This window comes from Arachis duranensis, chromosome 7, assembly GCF_000817695.3.
Source record: "Arachis duranensis cultivar V14167 chromosome 7, aradu.V14167.gnm2.J7QH, whole genome shotgun sequence".
NCBI classification, from domain to species: Eukaryota; Viridiplantae; Streptophyta; class Magnoliopsida; order Fabales; family Fabaceae; genus Arachis; species Arachis duranensis.
Genome location: NC_029778.3, coordinates 65,271,997 through 65,287,067, shown reverse-complemented (window position 1 = coordinate 65,287,067; position 15,071 = coordinate 65,271,997). Strand labels below are relative to the sequence as shown.

Below are 15,071 nucleotides of genomic sequence, written 5' to 3'. Positions count from 1 at the left end.
GCAAAAGAATCAAGGGATTCTATTCCAACCTGATTGAGAACCGACAGATGATTAGCCGTGCTGTGACAGAGCATAGGAACGTTTTCACTGAGAGGATGGGATGTAGCCATTGACAACGGTGATGCCCTACATACAGCTTGCCATGGAAAGGAGTAAGAAGGATTGGATGAATGTAATAAGGAAGTAGAGATTCAAGAGGAGCACAGCATTTCCATACGCCTATCTGAAATTCCCACTATTGATCTACATAAGTATTTCTATCCCTTTTATTTTCTATTTATTATTAATTTTCGAACTCATCATAAACCAATTTAATCTGCCTAACTGAGATTTACAAGGTGACCATAGCTTGCTTCATACCAACAATCTCTGTGGGATCGACCCTTACTCATGTAAGGTATTACTTGGATGACCCAGTACACTTGCTGGTTAAGTTGAACGGAGTTGTGGAAAGAAAAAGCTTCTCTAACAGTGCTTGGAACTCTTGTATCACAATTTCGTCCTCCACTCCCTACCTCCTTCCTTTTTGTGAGTAGCTAAAATAGCGTTGAAATCTCCTATAATCATATAATTATCCCCGAAATTCCTACATATTTCCAGCAACCTCTCAAATTGTTGAGTCCGGATCAGATCATTGCTATTTAGATGCACACCCACTATCTTCCTTGTGGTTTATTGTTCATTGTCCTCTATTGAGAATGCAATGAAAAACTCCTCACTCTGAATAATCTCTACTTGCGCCCTATTTCTCCATGCTAGTGATAGGCCACCTACTATTCCTATAGGTTTAACATGATAAAACTCAGAGAAATCACACGATCTAAGCTGTCTCTCCACATACTGAGGCTGCAGTTTTGTTTCACAGAGAAAAAATACCTCGGGAAAATAGAAAATTTGCATCCGTTGATGTTGTGAACTGCCAAGGATTTTTTCAAACTCTGGCAGTTTCACATGATCATCTTCATGACCATGGGGGTGCCGATTGTGGGGTGGCACCTTACTCCCGTTCAGCATTTATCATCATTATCTCTCCATTTATTTCATGTTTCGACTCTTTTTCCCCCTGTCCAGTACTTCTTTTTGCTCCCACCAGCTGGTGTACATTCTCTCTATCATCTGTTCTCCTAGCCAAATGTTTTAGCTTAAGTTTTTTATAGCTCTTTGCAGATTGTTCCTTATTACTTCCTAAATGAAAACTGCCTGTGAAATCCCCTGGTGTCCCTGTTATGCATTCCTCTCTTTTTATTTTGTTGTCGACTGCAGTTGTGTGAAGTGGAGAATTGGGGGGGGGTTGTATTTGTGGCTGTGCTTGGGTGTTCTGAATTATGTGGCTAGTTGGTTCAGGGTAGGAATGTGATGATGTATTTTGAGTATATGTGGGTTGGATTTGGGGAATTACATGGCTAGTTAGATTTAGGTATAATGTTGGGATTTCTATGTGAAAGAATTGGTTGGGTTGTGTTTACTGGTTTGAATGGTGCATTTGTGTTGATTTGTGATTATTGTTTTGCTTGACTACTGCTGAAGGTGTTAAGGCTTGGGTTTGTGAGTTTTGCTGGTTAAAACTAGGTATGTTATCGGTTGGTTCATTGACTGAAAGACTGGAAAAGCTTTTGAGGAGGTTGACTGGTGTAGATTTTTTGTTGTAGTGGTTTAGACCTGTCTCCGTCTTGGCCTGGTTTGGATTGAAATTTTCTTTCTGCTCCTCAATCCTCCACCCTTCAATTCTGCACTCCATCGCTCCCTTATTTCTCCCTGTTCCTCTGCAGATTATTATGGTTGGAACAAATTTGATTTTCATGTCCAATAAAGCCACATAGAGTGCAATAAGTTCCTATTTTTTTCATACTTCAGCAGTATCTCATATATCAACTTATCTGGACTAGAAATCCTGATAGATTGCTTTAGAATTTTTGTAATGTTGAGCACCACTCTAACCTTTATAATCCTATCCTCCCTTCCTTTCATTGAAAAAGTAGCAACATCAATGATTTCTCCAAGTCGCTGCCCTATCTTTCTTGCTACCTCTTTTGTTTTACAGAATTCTGGCTTGCCCTACATCTGCACCTAGATTGGAGTCAAGGTGAAATCTTCCTCTTTTATCTTTCTCGATGCATTCCATCTTTTTAGATGGATGACAAATTGCTTGAATAACCATGGTGAACCCTTTTCTACCCTGATTAGATCTGACGCATCGTTAAAGAAGAATTGAAAAACATTATCCCCGTGTGCTTTAACCCGTAGGCCTTCTGGGTGACTCCGAATAGCACCAAATGCTACCTCCATCGTACCTCCACTGAATCCACGATCTACCATCAGTCTACCTATCATGCATTTAGAACAATTTTCTATTATGACTCTAATATCTTCTTCCTCCATGCATACCACATCATCATCCTGTGGTCCTAACAGATTAGGATTCTGCGTACTTCTTACATCAGTAGCAGCCATAGTTTTTGTTTCACTCACTTATAGGATATTCTTTCACAAGGAATCCTCTCTGAATTACACTCAGAATGGTCAATGTGATTGTAGGTTAATTGGTAAAATCTTAATGGGCACGCAAAACCCTAGCGCACACAAAAGCTCGTGGCACACAAAACCCTAATAGCACTATGCCATTTAAGACTATGCCATTTGAGTTATAACTCATTGGCTAATAATATTATTAGTTAAATCATATATTCTTGTTCCCTTATATTAAATGAACATAAGGGTTTACTACAACAAACACGGTAGATGGCGGCAACGGTTTTGTGCGGTTGTATAAAATCGCTGCAAAACTAAAACTAGCAGCGATTAAAGTGGCAGCTATGCGGGGCATTGGTAGACGTTTGCCTTTTAGTGGTGGTTATGGTTTAACCGCCACTAAATAAACATAATTAGTGGAGGGAAAGCTGATTCAATGTTTACTTTTTAGCGGCGGTTTCAATCTAACCGCCGTCATCTTTACCATTTTCGTTAACTTCAATATTCGGATGTTATATCTTTTTAAAGACTAACAGAGTATAAACTACTTCATTTCTCACTAGTTTCTTCACCATTGTAATAGAAAAATGTTATCTTTCATAATATTAGAGTTTTCCATTAGTAATTAAATTGAGTTTGCCTGTATTTTAATTTTTGATATATTCTAATAAGTTTATTTTGACAAATACGTTTGAGTTATTATTACCTAAACCGTATCACTCGTTTTACGTTAAAAAATTAATTTAAGAATATATTGAATTAGGTGAACAATCTTGAAAATGAGATTTTCTCATTTAGTATAAGAACTTCTATGTTTGTATTCAACCATAAATCTAAAAGAAATACATAAAATATGTATAAATTAATGCTAATTTCAATTGAGCATATGTTTATAATAGGCTTATTCGAACTTATGCCTTACTAATCATAAGTCAATTAATTGTTAAAGTAGTGAAATAGGTAATTCTGCAATCCGAACCATTAAATTAAAGGACACAATATAATTGTTTAAATAAAAGGTCAATTTTTCTCGTCAACATCATATTGACATGGCCAGAAATATTCTGTCAGGAATCTACTGGCTTCACGTGACACAACATCTGATAGGTCATCTCCAAACCATAGTTTTTTGTTCAGGTTGAAGCACTGTTTTGTAACATGTACGTCATCTTCTACTTGTTGGTCATCTAAAGTTTTATTATCTTCTTCCGATACCTTATTCAGGTTAAACTTCATGGACATGTCAATGCTAGTGGAGGAGATATCATCTAAATTGTCTGTTGTATCAATCTCTACCCCATCTAGAGTGTCGTTAACTATTTTTTCTGAATATTCAACTAGAACTGAAAATATGAATCCGCATAGAATAAAAAAGGTACAATATCAATGTCAACAACTTCCAAGTCATTAAATAGTACTTTAGGAAAAAAAAAGGTACGTGTAATTTTCTAACACAGGATTCAAAACTGAACAACAATAAACAACAATTACCATCTCCGTTGTTGACAATTTGGACAGATTCTTTGGAAAGAAGCTGTGTAATTTGCAATTCTATAAATTTCATTTCCTCTTGCGATGCAATATCCAACTCAACTGCATGCTTGTTTGTAAAGCGCATCTATATAATTATGTTTTCAGAGCTTTTTCCAGATGCACATGTCACAAAAACATATCCAAATTTCTTCTCGTACATTGATCCCCATTGATAAAGTTCCTACAAATATGAATGTTGACATTGCAGATATTAACGCAGCAAGTTTGTTATCATATTTCAACTTAACATATGTATTGATCAAAAATAGTTTAATACAAGTTTAATATGGTATGCTTGATGAACAAACTTGCATGATAGATTCGTTAGCCATTTCCAAGTATTCATTGTAACAAGAACGTCTTGAAATAGCCTCCAACCAACACCAAACATTCATTTTGCGAAACCATATCTCTATAGCAAGAGAAATTGCATGTTCCAATGAAGAGAATGGCGAGGCCATAGCCATCTCTTTAGCGAATGTTGTGCTTGCACTGCATGATGAAAAGTCCTTCATTTTCATTTGCCCTGTTACGCTATCATTTTATGTGTAGTAATATTTAGTAGTGATAACAACATTAGCATTGATTATATCTAATAGTTTGCATAATACGATAATAACGAAATTAATACCTCATTGTAAGCTAACTATTTCTAACAAAATCATAAAAAGAATTGGGATACTACTTTTATTTATTAACCCACTATTCAGTCAAGATTTAATTGAATTTTGAAAATACCAATCGTGATATAACTATCAATCTACATACGACATGAACATTAAGCCACGCATTAATCATAAAAAGATCGCTGTTAACAATCGTTGACTTTAACCTTAGTTCTCTTATGCAACCTCGTCGGTATTTTTATCCGCATTGTCTGCGGGGTCTTCTACATCATCATCTCTAGTCAATTGCAAGTCTCCAATGTCACCTGTTGCTGAGAAGTTCAACCCTGGTTGTGGAGAAAAACCAACTTCAACTTCTTCATTCTCTTCTCCTATGTCATACAAGTCTCGTGACTTGAAATGAACCACTATACTCCATTCTTTATCTATTTCATCATCCACATAGTATACAAGATGTGCCTCTGATGCCAATATGTACGACTCATGGTCCTCTTGATCACCTGTGTGTATCGAACAAGAGAAGTTAACACTAGTAAAACCCACGTGATCTTGTTTTATGCCCCTACTAGTAGTCATATCCGCCCAAAACACTTGAATAACACGACTGAGAATCGACAGCTGTAATTCAACTCAATATGTCTACTATTTTGCCATAGTATGGAACACTACCAACAACCACTTTTTTGTCACGTATGCTTGCATAACTTTGTGTATTAGACAAGACATATACTCCAATATTTTGGGTTTTCATCTCTTCCTCCTTTTTCATAGTTCTAAACTTATACCAGTTGACATTGTATGCCCCATAACGTGTTGCTTGAAGTATCGGTCCATATGCAAGCCATTTAATCTCGTTTGGATACTGGGTGCTCTCCATTGGAACCTGCTACCATATAACAACCATTATTAATTTCATCAAAGGTTGTTTTATTATAGTAAATATTTATGCTATCAAGGCAATTGGCATAATTCATACTCTTTGCTCACCTGTTGCTTGAACCACCGAACAAATCCCTTGTTCACAATGCTGTCTATTTTCGATTGCGACCTTGTTTGATCTCGTAGCTTTCTCTTTGTTTTAACTCTAAATGAACTATATGGAATTGAAGAACAATATTTACAAATAGTGCATGGGTTATATGATTTGTATCCGAGGTTTGAAATATTACATAAGATTACTTACTCAATAAAGTCAGAAATAGCCTCGCAGTTGACTAGCTCATGACGATGTGCTTGAAGTCGTTCCATTTGACTCGGCTTAAAATATGTTGCAGTCCCTATCACCTTTGCAACTTTCGGAAACATGGTTTCATATGCATTATAGAGTACTCCAATAGGTTCATCGTCAATTCGCATTGGTCGATTCATTCTAGTCTCAATGTTATCTAGATATCTAGAGCAGGAAGTTACACATTATATTTGCAACTTAATTAACAACATAAAATGCATTACTATACTGAAGGATAATCAATTTACACAAATATATTTTATAAAAGTCTCATTTAGTGTAACGGCACAAATCAGGCCCAATATTCCAAGAAAGATTTTTGTAACAAATTCAAAATTTTAGCTTTAATATTTTCACACGTTTATACCTCTCAGCACACATTGTTTCACCGAAAATCCTAACTTAAGCCAAACCACCTTCTCCTCATATACATACGCCTAATTTGGGGCCACAAGCCTTATTTTATCTCACCGTACCATTGCGTCAGACTCTCCTATATAGTCTACGCTGCGTGCTTCTGCTATTGTTGCTCATCCTCTGTTGCAGCTTGGGTTCGTGTTGTGTTGACCAGATTAATACACTCATTGTGTTCGTCATTTCTCTTAGCTGTACTTGTATAAGGTCTTCCATTGTCTTCGGTTGGTCTGGTCCTTGTTGAGATCACTCCTTTGCTGCCTTTGTGGTGAGTTATTCTATCATTATTAACTTTCCAATTTATCCAAGGAATATTCTATTATTATTGTTTTATTTAACATAATTTAAGTCCTTAAGAAATTTGTTGTATATTTACTAGTCTATGAAAATTGATAGTACGCCTAATGTTAGATTTATGGGGTATTGGATAGTCAGGAAATTTTGTTAACCCATTGAAATTGATAAAAGCTTGTATCTATTTTACGTTTCTTTTGATTGAATTCATTTTTTATTTTTAGTTAATTAAGTTCAGTAAGTATTGAGCCCTGTTAAGGGATTCCTTCACTTAGAATAAAAGAGAAAAAACGAAAAGAAATAAATTTTAAACTTTGACTAATATTAAATATATTAACTTTATTTTCAATAATTTGTTAATATTTGTTTTATTGACCGAAGACCTTTAAATGTGATAAAAATTACATATTAAAAGAGAAAAAGGATATGGTAAGTAATTTAATGGCTGAAAGCAATATTACTATAAACAGAGAAGGTTGAAACTACTACACTAGTGCTGCTCCAAATCACAACCCTTCCTTAACTAACTTGGATTGCAATCTTTGAATCTATTTTTTCTCAAACACTTCTCATTCGATTTAAACCCTTGTTAGAAAAAAGTAGAAACAAAATTCTAAGAATAATTGGTTAAGTTCCGTTGAGTCAACTTCTTAGGCTTTATTTAGTCACTATGTTAAAATAATGTTAAGATTGTAAACTCAAGTTCTTGAACATGACAACAATGATTGTGGAACAGGGGCACTTATTGACCCAATTTACATCAAAGCCAGCCCAAGAAGAACCCGTATATTAATCCTTGTTTATAAATGCTTTCGATGAACAATCCAAATAATTTTGTGTACATGTTCCCATAAGTATCTTAGGAAGCTCATCTTGTGTGTTCCCCTGCACAGTTTTCATCTTGTCAAATCTATGGTGTCATTTTGATTGCAAAATTTCAATAATAGATGTGGTTTTTATGTAAGAAATGTAATCTGTTTAGTTACACTGAAATTTTCAATTTATTCCATTTTTATCATTCAATTTTTGGTAGATTTTACTCTCTAATAAGTGTTAGTAGTTTGCTTGAAGGTTTGAAAATATGCCTAGAAAACCGCGGTATAACTGTATCTCAAACACTGGCACTGCTGACAAAACTTAACATATCAATGCTGAGACTGAACATGTTGCTGAGCCTACATAAAGTTCTTCGGATGATGAAGATTATGATCCCGAGGCTGATGATGTTGACTCATTGGATGTTTACGTTGATGACTTATATGCTGAAGAAGAAGCTGTACCCCGTAACAAGTCCAATGGTCACAAGGATACAGATTATTGGAGTGTTGTTGTAAGCGATAAAGTTTCTATCTTTAGTCTGGATTATTTAATTATAATTGGGTAATTTTGGTATTCTTTTTAATTTTAAGGCAACACTAATGCAATTAATCCTTGTAATTTGTTTCTTAGATGATGGCGTCACAAGAACGATGAGTTTGAGCGTCAAGGAGGCTGTAGTACTTCTTCCTAGCAAACAAATCATTCTGGAGTTTAATGAAGAGTTACAACCGATCGGTCAGGTAGCTATATTATTGAGTGGGTTTCTAGGGAGTCTGGGTGCTGACTTTCAACATTTTTCCATCAATGAAGAGAGTTGGAAGACAATGGACAATGCTTTAAAGGAACATGCATATGACACAATTAAGGTATGATATTAAAATTTGGAATTTATTATGTTATGTAAAATTAGATCAAATTCTTACTTTTCCATTTGTGGACATGCATCGCATTATGTCTCAAACTTTTAGAAAATATTTCGGTATGAGGAGGATGACAACAGAAAAAATGCGGGTAATGATTCAGAGGCTAGGAAAAATCTTGAAGGAAGTAAGAAACCACTTGTTTCACAAGGTTTAAGACGAGGAAGAGAGTTTCGAAGAAAATGCCAAGCGTAAACCATCATGAATAGATGCACAATAATGGAGATGGTTCCTTAACTATCGTTTGAAGGAATCTACGAAGGTAATTAATATTGAATTGGTACTCCATTTTGTGTTGTAATTTTAAACATTTTTAATACCTGAATAAAACGATTGATTGAAAGTGATAGAATTAAAAAGCAAAAAATCAGTCAAATAAGTTTCAAACCCTAAAAAAAATCTAGGACACTATGAAGGGGTCATTACTTTATAAAATTCATTGCATGATCAACTGTATTTATGTCTTTATTTATAGAAAAGGTGTAGACAAAATGCTCTAAATCGGTCGAAACAACTATATACACATACTGGAGGCTCTAAGACAACGGCAAGGCTAAAGGATGAAGAGGTAATTATGTGTGTATTATCTTTGATACATATTTTTGTGGTTTGTCATATTCTTTTGTAACATGTATGATTGTGTAAATATTTAAGGTGGTTATAGGAGAAAAATAGCAAAGGCGCATTAGCAGAGGAGAGGTGTTTATTCTGACTCATAAAAAAAGGGATGGCTCATATATGAATGATGATGCGCGTGTTGTTAGAGTAAGTATTGGTTAATAATTATTTACATCTCTTGCTCTATTCATGTTGCTAACTTCGAAAACACAAAAACTTAACTCTGGTATGTCTGTAGGAAGCAATTGCGAGTATTGAGAGCAAAGGTGGAACCTTAAAGGAGATTTCTGTTACTGATTCGCTTGCGCAAGTCCTTGGAAAGGAGCATTCAGGACGAGTTCGGGGGTTAGGTTTTGGATCATGTCCAACCGAAATTATTCGTAAGACCACACAATCAAATTCTGGAGTGCAAATTGAGGAGTATCAGAGAGAGATTACAAAATTGAAGGCAGTGGTAGCAAAACAAAAGGCGGAGATTACAAAATTGAAGGCAGCGGCAGTAGAACACAAGGCAAAGATACAGACCATAGAGAACCTGGTAAAATACATCATCTAACAGCAAGGACATACTTTACCACCTGAAATTGATGTACAGCTGAAGTCTTTGGGGAGTGGAGCGAAATAGGGATCTTAAACACAATTTATTTTTTTTCCTTTGTGAACAGTGCACTTTGAGAACAAATTGTTATTAACGATTTTCTTTTGTGATCTATATATATTAGTTGGAATATCTTAGCATTGTGTTTTAAGTCAAGTATTTTTTTTACTGTAATTGCAAACATAATCAGTTAAATTAATACGTAACATTTTAAAATTAAAAGATTTTTTAAATATTGATTATGATATGAACCCAAAATTCAAATATTCAATTAAAATGAACACAAAATTGAACTTTTAGCGGCGGTTACTATGGAACGCTGCAAAATCCTATTAGTTTAACTAAATTAAATAGCGGCGGTTATCTTAAATACAGTTTAACAACGGTTATTCCGACGGTCATAAAAAACCGCCACTAAAAGTTTACCAGCGCCCTTACTATCATCGGTCGACCAACCTTTGCAGAATATTTAGCGGCGGTCAGAAAACCGCCGCCATCCGAAGTTCCAACCGCCGCCATCTAACGCGTTTGTTGTAGTGGTTAACCACCAAAAACTCCTTCGAAATATTTTGATGCTGACATAAATAACTTTCTTTTTTGTTAACAACAAAAATACCCTTAATAATATTAAAAGCGTACCAAAAATACCTATCTATAAACAGAGACATGTTTTGTTAATAGAATTAGTTAACGTGGCAAGCAAAACTCAATTATAAATCGTAATCCTAATTGAATCCCAATAAAAAATCCTAATTCCCAAAAATCACTTTTTTCTCAACCTCTAATCCTCCACCACCGTAGCCACCGTTGCTGCAAGAACTTCGTCTTCTTCTCTTTCCAGCACTATTATCGTCTTCTTCTCTTCCTCCCTAATCCGTGTTATCGTCCTCTCCTTTTCTTGGCGTCACTGTCTTTCTCTTCTCCTCCCTGCACCAAAGTCACCGTCGCTGCCAAGGCTACCAAAAATTTGAAACTACTACATAACAACCACAACACAGAAACTATCACAATAACCATCAATAAAAAGCTAAAAACACAATAAAAATAGAAAAGGAAAAGACTACCGAAACTGGAATACGAGCACGACGGATCTGGAATGTGACGGTAAGAAGAATAAAAAAACCACCATAGCTGGAACTGGAAGGCGAACACGATGACAACGACAAAGCTTTGGAAAAAAAACTGGGTGAAATCCTGGTTTCAAGTTCATGGAGAAGAAGAATGACGGCACAGACAGTTGGAAAACGGGTTGAACCGGAGAAGACAAGGATGATGGCTTTGTTCATTATTATGATTTAGGATTTCAAATTAGAAAAATTGGAGAAATTGAGAATTAGTAGGGTTTCTTAACAGGAGTTTCATAAAATGGATGCCACATTGGCATTTTCGTTTGCCACCTTAGCCAATTTTGTTAATAGAGTATGTCTCTCTTTACAGATGGATACTTTTGGCACGTTTAATAATATTAAGGGTATTTTTGTCGTTAAGAAAAGTGGAGTTATTTATGTCAGCATCAAAATATTTTTGGGAGCTTTTTGGTGGTTAGTCCAATATAAACATAATCATATCTTCTAATAATAATAAATTATCAACACTCCAGAATTAAATGAAAATTCACTATCGTTAGTGGGTCAATTTTACTTACATACTAAAATAAAAAAATATTGACTCTTTAATATGCTAATTATTCATGTCAAATTTAACGGTTAGATAATATTAAACCATTTAAAGTTTTGTAAAACTAAAATAGGACATTTAAAATATTAGAAATTAAATTAGGACTTGATCCAAATTCTAATAAGACACTAATAATACTTTAATTTGTCCTCTTTTTAATTATATTACTGTTTGAATAGTTTTATTTTTTTCAATTATTTTTCTCTAGTTTAAGATACATAATATTATTTTTTTTACCATGTTCATTACATTTCTTATCACAAAGAACACCACCAGAAACACGGTCATTAGCAACGGGAAGATAACTACGAACAAAAAATAGTGGTAAATTTATATGATCGTGTTAACCAATTGTATTTCTGTGGCCAAATTTTGTACAGCTTTCTGACGATTTTGTTTGTTCGTGGCTAACTTGAGATAAGTTCTCTCGATTATCACAGACCCATTGATTACCATCGCAAAATCAAACAATTTTCACCTCCCGTACTTAATTTAATGTTTTCCTCTATCTCTCTCAAAATATTTTTATACGGTTTATACTTTTTTCAAATTTAAACTCTAACCTACGGTAAATTTGATTTATCAGGGTGCCACTGATAAATTAATAAAATATGTGATTTGATTTTAAATGTTGTTGATGATTTGTAATTTTCTCATTTTAATACGACTCTTAAACTCTGCCATATCTTTGAATTATAAGTTTTTTTACCTAGTACTAGCTATGCGCTGATTTGGTTAATTTTTTTTATTTAACAATAGTTTTTTAACGTGGTTGTGTTATTCATTACTTGTATAAAAATCAGATTGTAATGTAACTAAAGAGATTAAATTATATACATACAATTTCACTATTTAAATTTTTTAGTTGATACATTTTTTTGTCTGTGTTCTTCTTGATCAAATGCAGTTTCGGTGCCCAATTTTATAGTATGCATAAATTTAGAGACTTTGGTAATAGAATAAAATGATTCAAGTGAAGATGAATGTTAAAATTATAAAAAGAGTACCAAAAGAGTACAAAAAGAGTACATATTTTAACTTTTACTGATGTCAATTTTTTTTTAAAATTCAACGAGTCAAAATTTTAATTAGTATGTAAAATTTTTGAAATATAATTTAACGTTATAAATTTTACAATTTGATATTTTTTATTAAAATTAAATTTTACTCTAAATTAAAGAGTTATAGTTAATTCACTAAACAAAATTCAAATTAACATCTATAAAAAGATGAATAAAATTTTTAGCGGTAATGTTAAGTGCAACTTTTATCCAGTGACCCACTCACGCAGTTTTAAGAATAACTTCCTCCCATTATTGACCCACTCACGCAGTTTTAAGAATAACTTCCTCCCACTATTCTCCGAATTCCTATATTTGTTAGCTGAGTTTGATAATAAGCAGCAACCCCTTTCACTAATAACGTTCTCTTGAGTTTCTCCAAATCGTAATTTTTTAGCTCCTCCGCTAGCACGGTTAGTATTCTGAAGAAGCAAGCAAAATCGACGGAATCTAATTCTACAGGCAAATTCGAATCACGACGAATAAAGAAACCCTAAGTTGCTCCATTGCACCTCCCTCACCGTCATTCTCTCTGGAGGTAGTATTCTGAAATTTGTCTCTCTGAATTTTGCCTCTCTAAAATACTATAATACAAGTCTCGCGTCGATTTAAGTTTTCTCTTCTTATCTTGTTGTTGGTGGAGATGTGTGTGTTATCTGAGGCATGACCAAAAATGATAAATTTGATCAACTCTTTTGAAAGTATGCTTAATAACTATTTTTCTCAATATTCCTTGTGTGTATCAACTATCAATACATTAGTTTAATTCCTGATCTCTATCTTGCTTAGCAGATTTTATTAGAGCACACAAGGCAACTAAAGTATCAACGAGGTGTATAATTCAATGGCTAAAGTGATGTATTTTTTTTGCTATTTACCTGAAAATATTTTTGCATGTGGATTGTCTGTGTAACAAGAAATGCATATCATTTTAGCAAAGTTTGATATTTATTTTGTAATAGTTTTATTTGGATATTTTTTTAACATTAAATCCATTTAATTTAGGATATTTGTTTTTTAATATTAAGTATTTGTTAATTTTATATTTTTATATTATGGATAATACGTATAGAAATTTGATTTTTTTAATATTATATGATATAATTTTATATTAAGGAACATTTTTATTATGATTTTTTTTAATTTAACTTTTATCGTTAGCCACGAAAAAAACTGTGGCCAAAAAGTTCGGCCTGGTCAATTTTGTCACGGTAAAATGTGGCAGAAATAATTATTTTGTTATGCATTCTTTTATTTTGCCACGGAAAAGAGTGTGGCTAAACGTACCAAAGTTGTGGCTAACAAAATGTCTTCACGGATATTAAAACCGTAGCTATTGGAGTAAAAAGCGTGGCTAACTAAAAACGTCGCCCTCTTTAGCCACGAATATTCATTTGTTGCGAAAGTATAATTGCCACGGTTTTATTGGAGTTTAGCCACAAATTTTTCCGTGGCTAAACCCCTTATTTTTGGTAGTGGAATGTGTGTAGTGTTTATAAGCTTATAAAAAAAACATAAAACTTTAATTAGGGACATTTTTTGGGTATGTTTTTTCATTTAGTTTAATATTTTAAAAGTAAAAACTACTGTTCAATTGTGAAATAAATTTTTCTACCAGAAAGTATCTCTTTATAAACGATAAATTAAAAAAGTATTTATTTCAAAAGTCAATCTAAATCCTAAACTAACTCATCATAGCAAAATAAATTATGAAGAGCGATTTTAATCAGAAGTTACTTTATTTATTTTTTCAAAAAAAAAAACTTTTTTGTATTTTATTTTTTAGTTTAAAATTAACCGCCAAATTAATTACTTTTATAAAAATATATTTTGAATACAAACAATATATATTAAAAATAAATTAAATTATATACATATATTAATATATAAATATATAAAAATTAATTTTTAGTATACACATAATATTTTTGTAAAACTTAATAGTTAAAACGCAGAAGTTTTCACATATAAGTGGATCGACCATAAAATAATGAGACACCAACAAAATAATATATATACTATCATTCTTCATTTGTACGCAACATTATTCAAACTTCATGGTAAGCATCATTTGTGCACTACAAAACTCTAAATAATAAAATTACAAATAATGATTAGTACATGAGAAATATACGTGCAAGCAAGGTATGATTATTGCATGGGACGTGGAATGAGGTAACTGGGTTATTACCATAAATGTTGAATAAAGAAGAATCAAATTGAAAAGAAAAAGAAAAACGACCAGATTGCTTAAATAATTAAATTCAATGAACTAGCTAGATTATCAAAACATGTATCTCCTTAATAAGCTTTCGTATATTTGAAGCAAGGAAATTGATTCCATCTTGGCATCAATTTCCGATTACTGAATATTGATCATGATTGTATGATTTTCTTTGAACATGTTAAGTTAGAAGGGGACAACTATCTTATCATTTCGGGGAAGACGGGGTATAATCCTATTTGCATCACATCCGTTAGGTAAAGATAGAGAACTTAGAATAATGGGGGTGGTGTTCGGTAAAAAATTTTTAATAAAATAAAATACTATATTAGTCTCTAATGTTTGAATGAAGTTTTGTTAGATTTTAATTTTTTAGTAAAAATTAAATATTTTTTTTAAAATATTTTTTTTATTATGATTTTTTTATATAACAGAAAAAATCGTAATTGTAGTGGTCAAAATAGTAGTTTTAGTGTTTTGAGAGTGAAAATAACTGAAGAATAAAAAAATAGTATTTTTAGAAGTAAAAATGTTATTTTTGAGAAGAGAAAAAAATAGAATAAAATAAAATATTTAAGACATAAATAAAA

At 32.9% G+C, this 15,071-nt stretch overlaps 1 protein-coding gene across 1 annotated transcript; it reads left to right on the top strand.

The window, feature by feature from the left end:
• The first annotated feature begins 7,645 nt into the window (after positions 1–7,645).
• LOC110273610 (uncharacterized) lies at positions 7,646–10,056 on the top strand. The gene is made up of 7 exons (XM_021126807.1): positions 7,646–7,662; positions 7,750–7,919; positions 8,014–8,249; positions 8,352–8,444; positions 8,779–8,871; positions 9,160–9,459; positions 9,895–10,056. Exons 1-7 carry the CDS (start codon positions 7,646–7,648, stop codon positions 10,054–10,056), a joined length of 1,071 nt encoding a protein of 356 aa, XP_020982466.1.
• Positions 10,057–15,071: the final 5,015 nt, after the last annotated feature.